This window comes from Homarus americanus, unplaced genomic scaffold (genome assembly GCF_018991925.1).
Source record: "Homarus americanus isolate GMGI-L3 unplaced genomic scaffold, GMGI_Hamer_2.0 scaffold31037, whole genome shotgun sequence".
In the NCBI taxonomy this organism is placed as follows: Eukaryota; Metazoa; Arthropoda; class Malacostraca; order Decapoda; family Nephropidae; genus Homarus; species Homarus americanus.
In genome coordinates, this window is record NW_024722227.1 from 14,667,280 (window position 1) to 14,676,793 (window position 9,514).

At 40.6% G+C, this 9,514-nt stretch overlaps 1 protein-coding gene across 1 annotated transcript in view; it reads left to right on the forward strand.

Moving 5' to 3' along the window:
• LOC121862619 overlaps nucleotides 1-7,417 on the forward strand; it is a 70,931-nt gene extending 63,514 nt beyond the window's left edge. Inside the window, exon 2 of the mRNA XM_042360935.1 lies at nucleotides 6,895-7,417. Coding sequence (XP_042216869.1) covers nucleotides 6,895-7,417 — 523 coding nt within the window. The remainder of the gene's footprint in view (nucleotides 1-6,894) is intronic.
• The last annotated feature ends 2,097 nt before the right edge of the window (nucleotides 7,418-9,514 follow it).

The following is a 9,514-nucleotide window of genomic DNA, read 5'->3' on the forward strand; positions in this document are numbered from 1 at the left end:
GTTCCATCCTGCGAGTTCGATGGGAAGACAAGAGAACAAATGCCAGTATTTTCGCTGACACCAACTGGAGGAGCATCGAGGCTACCATTATCCATGAACAACTACGTTGGACTGTCGATGTTACCTGCATGGACAACAGTAGACTGCAAAAGCAGCTACTTTACAGTTATCTAATGAATAGCAAACGTAACGCTGGCGGGCAACTGAAAAGGTATAAGGATAGTCTTAAGATAAACCTGAAAAAGTGCCAAATTGGCCCCTTTCACCTGGGAGACAATCACTCCACATTGTAACGCTTGGAGGATCACCACACGAAAGGATATCAATATTTTCGAGTTTGCCCGGCTGCAAACCGAGGCAGACAAGCACCAGCGCCAGAAAGATGCAGCCGCCACTCCTCCCACAGTAGATGGAGCCATTCACATGTGCATCATCTGTGAACGACTCTGCTGGTCCCGTATCGGCCTCGTTAATCACCTTAAAACTAACCAAACTAGGTGACATCTTTAGTAACTCATATCATTGTATCATAGCTGGATGATCGTCATACACGATTCCGAGTGACAGCAAAGTAGTAATAATAATAATAATTAACGGTTATTGAAAAAGTCTGCAGCCCGAGGACTGAAAATATACATTGGACAAATATGACTTATTACATACAAAGACATAGGGTAGGTAGGTCATTTAACAAAAGCTTTCATTACTGAAAGAAGGAACATGAATTGAACATGCAAATTATTATAGTTTACAGTTGAAGGCCCGGTGTAGCAGCCCACATTAAACCCCGCCAAACTATACCCGGGGTTACAGTGGGCTAGCCCAAAATATACCCCGGGGTATAAAATAGCCCAGGCTATATTATACTCCGGGGTATATTTTTGGGCTAGCCCAGACTATACCTGTCTAGTCCAGATTGTACCCCCTTGTGTTTTTCACAAATAAGTCTGTGTTTCAATGTCCAGAATTTTTTTTCCATCATAATTTATATATTTTGGACTAGACCAGACTATATCTCTCCTGTCCAGATTATACCTCCTTATGTTTTTCATAACTAAGGTAACTCGGAGGAATAATATACTGTATTTAGTATTAAGTAACAGATAAAATACAATTAAAAATTTAGAAATTGGAGAAACATTAGGAAATAGCGATCACAAAGTCATCAGATTTGACCTTAACTTAACAAATGAGAAAAAAGAAAATAATAGAATTGTAACAGACTTCAGAAAAGCAAATTTTATAGGTTTAAGAGATAGGCTTAGGAATGAGGTGTGGGGTGGGGTGGCATTACCCCACCAGGGCCAGAACAAGTGAATTCAGGTCCCGTGGGAGAGGTAGGATTATTTCAGACTGACCAAGAAGGAAATAAGTCAGGTCGTCAGCCTTCAAATTATATTGATTTGGATAAAGAATACGAAAATTTGGCAGAAACCCTTAAGATTATTCAAAACGATTTTATTCCAAGAAGGCAATTCAGATCCAAAAATAATAACCCAAAATGGATGAAAGGTAGGATCAAGCATCTTACAGGCATTAAGAAAGGTATTTATAGGAGATTAAAAAGAGGGGAGGAGAATTTGAGGCAGCAATAATTAAGTTTAAACAGAGAGGTTAAAAAATAAAATAGCAAATCTAAAAGAAATTACGAAATCAAAATTGCTAAGAAATCGAAAGTAAATCCGAAAATTACTGAATATTTAAGTTTTTAAGTTATTTTAATTCAATGTTTGTAACACTATGAATTTATATGATGGATTTTATACATTTCACAATATGTTAATAAATTCTATGTTCAAACAGGTCAAAACAAAGAAAGCATTATCTCTCTGTAAGGTGTAATATCAGGTCAAGACGTCAGGTCAGGTTAAGTGAGGTCGTCAGAGTGTAGACTGAGGTCATATATATATATACTGGTGCTCTTGCTTTTATCTGTTTAGGTTGCTCGCCCGGAATAGGTAGGGTGCCTGTAACTTCCGTAAAACCACAACAAGACTAATGCCACGGAGAACGATCAAAGCAAATGACTAGGACAACTGGAAACAGGATACGGGTACGCTCCCTCCAGGGGGGCGTATCCGAAAAACGCAAGGAGGAACTGGGCATACTACTATGTGCCCAGCTAAACATCAAATTCGCCGCCTTGATCGAAACAAAGGACTCCTTCATAGTCCTGTGCCTGGAAGAAAAGGATGTACATAATATGCTCGCTGCCGACTCAGCAAAGAAATTAAAAGAACGAGGATTTGAAACAGTAATACCACCACAACTACGTGCAAAAAAATCCGTAGTAATTAAAAGGGTAGACAAAAATATACTGAAAGAAACACCAAGCTACATTGCTAACAATATAGAAGAGAAGAACCCATGGGCCAGAGTTGAGGAGGTGGTGCTAATGCCTGGTGCTCCCACCATGATGAAGGTCAGGTTTGGAGAGATCTCCATGGCACAAAAAGCCCTAGAGAGTGGCCTCTGTATCTCCCACTACCATCTGTCAAAACAACAAATTGAGCAGGAGGAATTTTACGCATTAACACCGTGTTGGAACTGCTATAAATACAATCATCTAGCCATAAACTGTCCCCAAAAAGATAAGAAGTTCTGCTCCGAATGTGCAGCAGAGGGCCACACATTCAGAGAATGAAGCAATAAAGATAACCCCAAATGCCTGAACTGCAATGGGGACCACCGAACACTAGCAGCACGCTGTCCCATAAGGAAAGAAATAATCAGGAATCTGAGAGAAAAAGAAAAGACAAATAAGAAGATGGAAACAGACCCTAACAAGACATATGCAGCAATTGCAAAGCTGCAAGATACCACCTCCAAAGTCCTGAAGAAAGCCAAAGAAAATCCCCTCATGCAACCTACATACCTCAATCTGAGCGAAGGATTACCTTTCACAATTCTAACCAGTATTATTCATGCACACATCAACAACATTGCAAAACCAGGAACCTTTGGAAAAACGACCAGGGGAATGTTTGCTGCAAACAATCTGCCGGAGGTGAAATTTCCAGACGACGCCCCCTCAACAGAAATATTTAAAATTGTCACCGAGAGTAGCCTGGGAATAACCAAACCACAGGAGCACATAACCAAACTAGGCACAGAAGAAAACGTCATGGAAATAGACCCTATCACCCAAGCAGTCACACCACAGCGCAAATCATCAGATTCCACAACTCAGCAAACAGAGAAACCACAACCTGCAAAAGCTGACCCAACCAAAGCGAAATCAAGAAAAGAATCCCACTCTGGCCATCGTGCCCCCCCATCTTCACCAAGCGATGTGCAGCCAGCAGACCTAGGCAATGAGATCGGCATCCGCTTCTACTCAGTCAACACACCACCTACAATAACAAATGATAGACTTCTGCAGGAAATCAAGGAAGGCACAATCAAATTCACCTACGAAGATGATAGGGTAGAAGAATCCTACATAGACCAGTTGATAAATGCAGGACTTATAAGCACCAAATACAACAAAATTGAAAGAGTAGATATAACTAAGTTTAAGAAAATCAGAACGGGACTAAACGAGGAAAGGAATAGACACTCGCCAAGAGATACACGAGCCAGCAAACACCCTACACCAAGTTCTCGGGATCCACAACTACTCAAAACAAATAATTAAAGATAATTCAGCACAACGTCCTTGCCTGGACTCTAACGAGGAAATCAGAACTTACTAACATATACAGCACAATATTCCCAGACGTCATCCTTATCAACGCACATGGTCGGAAAAACAGTGACAAAATCAAGATCTTTAACTACCATGTACATCAAATGAACATACACGACGAACCACATGACGGAATAGCAATAGCTATAAAACGCAACATACAATACAAAATCATTGACAACTTTCAAAGTAATTTTCTTGCAGCCGAAATAAATACAACAAGAGGACCAATAACTATTGGAACTTCATATTTAACATTCAAAAGGCCAAAATTCCCTACAGGGGACATCTTAAAACTAATGAGGCAAAACAATCCAGCATACTTCATAGGAGACCTCATTGCTAAACACACAACCTTAGGAAACAATATTAGAAACCCGGGAGGAAAAATCCTCCATGCTCTCATCGAACACGGGACAATAACACACCTCGGGCCCGACTTCGCAACTTACGTATCAGCCGGTAACTCTGGGAAACCAGACATTGTTTTAACCAATAGGCATCACCATCTAAACGTACATCTAAAAGCTGGACCCACAACAACCAGTGATCATCTACCCATAATAGCAACTTTATCCACATCCCCGATACAAATTCCATCAATCCCAAGATTTTCACTCAATAGAGCAAATTGGGAAAAATTTAAATCGGATCTTAGCAACAATGAATCAACACTCCTACACAACAAAGACACAACAGAGATTGACAAAACACTGGATACATGGTACAATGAAGTAATAACAGCAATGAAAAACAACATCCCAAAAACAACATACCGTACATTACCACATGCACAATTAACATATGAAGAGAAAATGATCCAAACTAGATTCACCAATCTATATGAATACACAAAAACACACGGGTGGAGCAATGACAACAGAATATTATACAGGAATCTAAAAGAAGAACTGAAAGACATAAGCAAGAACAAACACAATGAAACATGGAACAAGCTGATCCATGATACACAAGCAGATTACAGAAATCCAAAAGCATTCTGGAAAAAAATAAAAAACCTAATGGGAACTAATTCGGAAGAAACTAGCTACATAAAGGACAAAAACGGTAGAAAGGCAACAGAACCACACGATAAAGAACCAATATTTAGAGAATACTGGAAAGACATATTCAGAATCAACTACGAAGACAATAGAAGCTTCTGCCAAGAAACAGAACAGGCAACTAGAACATATTTGAGCCAGAACACAGAGAAATGGAAACCTACCAGGAAAATCAACCCCCATTCATTAAACATCAATAACCCAATAATTGCTCCATTAACTCAAAATGATATTGTAAAAACAAGAGCAAGCTTCAAGAACAAAGCACCTGGCATAAGCCAAATTAATAAAATCGTACTACAAAACATTCCTCAGTCTATGATCGAACAGCTTAAAAATATATACAATGCCTCACTTGCAACTGGCTTCTTCCCTACCAAATTTAAAATAGCCAAAATCAGATTCATCCCAAAAGCAGGAAAGAACCAAGCAGAGAACTACAGACCTATCTCACTGCTGGAAACGCCCGGTAAAATATTGGAAAAAATAGTCAACCACAGACTCAGAAATTTTCTAGACCAAGAAAACAAATATAACCCGAGACAGCACTGCTTTCGGAAAAATCGAGGAACCAACACAGCAATAGCACTAATATACGAATCAATTGCAAATGCTGCAAGCAACAGAGACCAATGCAATATAATTCTAAGAGATGTGTCAAAAGCATTTGATAAAGTCTGGCATGAAGGACTGAAGTTGAAAATAATCAAATTGGACATGCCTACCAATATCACAACACTACTATGCAATTTCTTAGACAACAGAAAGGCCAAATTAATCATCGACAACCACCTAGGACAAACTTTCAACCTTCATAGTAGAGTTCCCCAAGGCAGTAATATATCGCCGACATTATACACTGTATACACGGCAGATATGCCGCAACCACGGCAATCAGAATATATAGCATACGCAGATGATGTCACGCAGATAGTCAGGTACCCAGGAAAATCCAAACAAATGATGGCCATTAGAACAAGCAGAGAAATAGAGATAATAAACAACTATGAACGAAAATGGAAGATAAAAACCAATGTCCAAAAACTCAAAATAATTCACATCGCAAAAACAAACCCATGCCCTATTATTGTCAACAACCAACAAATACGATATGCTGCCAACGGAAAAATATTTGGACTCAAGATAACCAGAAACGGAATAATCCCCCACATCAACGAAAGAATAGCTATGGCAAAATCACAACTTACAAAGCTCAGAAGATTCCTCTAATTAAACACCAACACGCAATTGCACCTATACAAAGCACTGATCAGACCACACTTAGAATACCCTCCGATACCTCTGAACACAATCGCAAGAAAAAATCAACTTAAATTTCAAGCAGTGCAAAATATAGCCCTCAGAAGAGCGGCAAAACACCAACCACCATACACACAAACAGCACAAGACATACATACAGAACACGGCATAGACCCACTCAACACCAGAATACACACCCAAGCAAATGCAATATGGGAAAAAATCCAGCAAGAACAGGATCCCATACTAAACCAAGTAAATGAGGAAAACAACAACACATCACACAGATGGTGGCCTAGAAGCAGAAAAAATGATAATGAAGAACCAGAGCCTCTATATACACACTAAAAAAGAACCAAAAGATGGGTACAACTCTCCAGTCACACAAGGACCTGGAGGGACCCCACAAATAAACAAAGACCTAAATAGTTCACAAACACCCACAATAAAAAACTAAAAACGAAAAAGATGGGGATCATCCCTCCAGTGCCACAAGGACCTGGCGGGACCCCCCCCCCTATCATAATATGCCCCAAGGAAACATCAAATAGAACAACTTAGCTTAGCTTGGCTGAGACCGGCCTTCCCTAACCGCATGAGTCCTCTAATGCAGCACTGTTGACGAAAGACAAAAAAACCCGTCTCCGCAAGGTGGATAGCCTACCTGCTGTTAACCTCCTCTAATTCCCACTTCTGAACTTTACCTTGTACTGTACCCTTCTTGCACCCTCAGAGCAAATGCTCTCTTCTCTCCGTATCACCGACCGACCTATCTGTCATTGTGCCAGAAGCTTGTGACTGGTGTTGTTGAGTCCCTCAGCAAAGGCCGTGTCAAGCCTTTGTAAAAACCGACAAGATCCTAAATAACACCTCCCACGCCAGCAACCTCAAGATCTACACAGATGCCACATCAACATCAGATGTTCCCCATGACCTTGAGCACTCAACCATTCCTGACCGCCCCTGTGACACCATAGAGGACAAACCCCAGCAACCCAACAGACCAAAGAGAGAGCTAGAAGAGACCAGTGACACAACGGAATACGTCAGCAAAAAACCCAAGTCGACCAGTATGTTCAGCCCACTCTCCAGCAATGCTCGAAAGAACCTCGCAGTAGCGCTGGGTCTGACATCAACAAAATCAATATACTTTGGCCGACCCTCTGAACTATCAGAGCCAAGACGAACGTACAAGACCAAAGCCGATGGCAACTGCTACTTCCGATCCATCAGTTATATAATCACAGGATCAGAGGAGAGCCATGGCATCATCCGAGATCGAGTCGTGCAGCACATGAACACTGACATCACCACGAAGCTCCAACACTACCTGAACCAGAACGTTAATGACTATGTGACTGCCTCTGGAATCTCACTGGATGGAGTATGGGCGACTGATGCCTAGATCATGGTCACAGCCAGTTTGATAGGATGTGACGTTGCAGTATATACCAAGGTAGGCCATTCAATGCAGTGGCTAACGTATCTTGCCAGCTGTAGTCTCCAGAGCTTGATAGATCATGCGTTACATCTTGATAATGTGTCAGAGCACTTCATTGTTGTAACCAGTGTTTAGATATATGTTTTGTTAGCTCATGCTTCATTGTAGTCTGCACTTGATTAGTTTACAACGGCATTTAAGCGATTAAAATTGTGTATTTTAGTTTATAAGGTTGTGTCATCAGCGTGAGAAATTAAAACAAAATTTAATATCTGAGTGTGTTTTTTAATTTAAATTAAGATAGTTTAGCCAAACCACTGAGTTCAAAACAGAACTCCCATATGGCTGGTTTCTGAATGTGTGGGGGGGAGGGGTATAATCTGGCCTAGGGGGGTATGAAATAGCCTAGCCTGTTTTTTACCCCGGGGTATAAACTGGACTAGCCCAGAATATACTCGGGGTATAGTCTGGGGAGGGGGTATATTTTGGGCTGTTACACTAGGCCTGGGCTGGTCATTGAGACACCACATGGTGTGGTGTTCGTGTGGTGGAGTAACTTGTCCTCGGGTGTTGATATGAAGGACCTCACATGGTCATGGAGACATCAGGTGGTGTGGTGTTCACGTAGTGTAGTAACTCGTCCTCGGGTGTTGTTATGAAGAACCTCAGGTGTTGATATGAAGAACCTCACGTGGTCATGGGGTCACTGTGTGGTGATGGGTGGTGTCACAGTACCTCAACCTCTGCTAGGTGGTGTTGTGTTATCTCGTAGTCAGGGATTAGTCTTGTTCTTCTCCTCTGAATTCTTTCTGAGGATTCAATATCCATTCTGTAGTACGGTGACCAGAACTGAACTGCGTAATCCAAGTGAGGTGTCACAAGTGCAAGGTACAGTTTTAGAATGACCTCGCTAGTCTCGTAACTAACACTCCTTTGTACGAACCCAAGTACTTTGTTAGCCTTGTTTCGAGCAAATACACATTGTTTTCTCTATTTAAGATTCCTACTCATCATTACTCCTAAATCTTTCTCACAGTCTGATTTCTCTATAACATCATTGTTCATCTGATATCTGGTTTCTCTGTTTACATCTCCTAGACTAAGTACTTTACCTTTATCCACATTGAATTTCATCTGCTATTTTTCAGACCATTCAAAATATTTGTTTAAATCTTCCTGTAGTTTTGCGGGGTCCACGTCAGATTTAATTACACGCCCTATTTTAGTGTCATCAGCAAATTTACTTATGTTACTGTCTACGCCTATATCTATGTCGTTTATGTATGTAATATATAATAATGGTCCAAGTGCTGAGCCTTGGGGTACTCCACTAGCGACGTTACTCCAATCGAATTTAGTGCCGTTAATGCTAACTCGCTGTTTCCTGTTCTGTAACCAAGCCCTAATCCACTTAAAATATATCTCCTCCAATGCCATGAGCCTCCACTTTTCTTATTAGTCTTTTGTGGGGGACTCTGTCGAAGGCTTTGCTAAATTCAAGATACAGGATATACAACATCATAATCGTGACCGTCGTGCACTGATTCGAAAACAGCTGAAAAGAATGTTAATAGATTAGTTAGACATGAACGCCCGCTAGTGAAGCCATGTTGAGAGTCATTGATCAACTTGTTCTTCTTCAGGTGATTTCGAATAGAGTTTGAAATTATTGCTTTCAATAATTTGCCTGAAATTGATATTAAACTGATTCGACGGTAGTTAGATGATTCTGGTACTACACCCGTTTTTAGTGACATGTTAAACAATTTTGCTAAGGGCATACTAAGCTCTTCCTTACATTCCTTTAATACTCTGGCAAATATCTCATCGGGACCTGGTGACTTTTTAGGCTTTAGCTTGTTTATTTGCTTATTATCTCGCTTAATCTATTTCTTCACTATCTCTGTATAAAGCCGGTGCCTCTGGTATCATGTTTAAATTTTCGTTGGTGGAAACTGTTGAAAATATCTATTCAGATTATTACTCATTTCTTGGTCGTTATCAGTTAGCTCGCCGGTATCTGACTGTATTGGTCCAATCTTTTCTCGTGTTTTAGTTTGA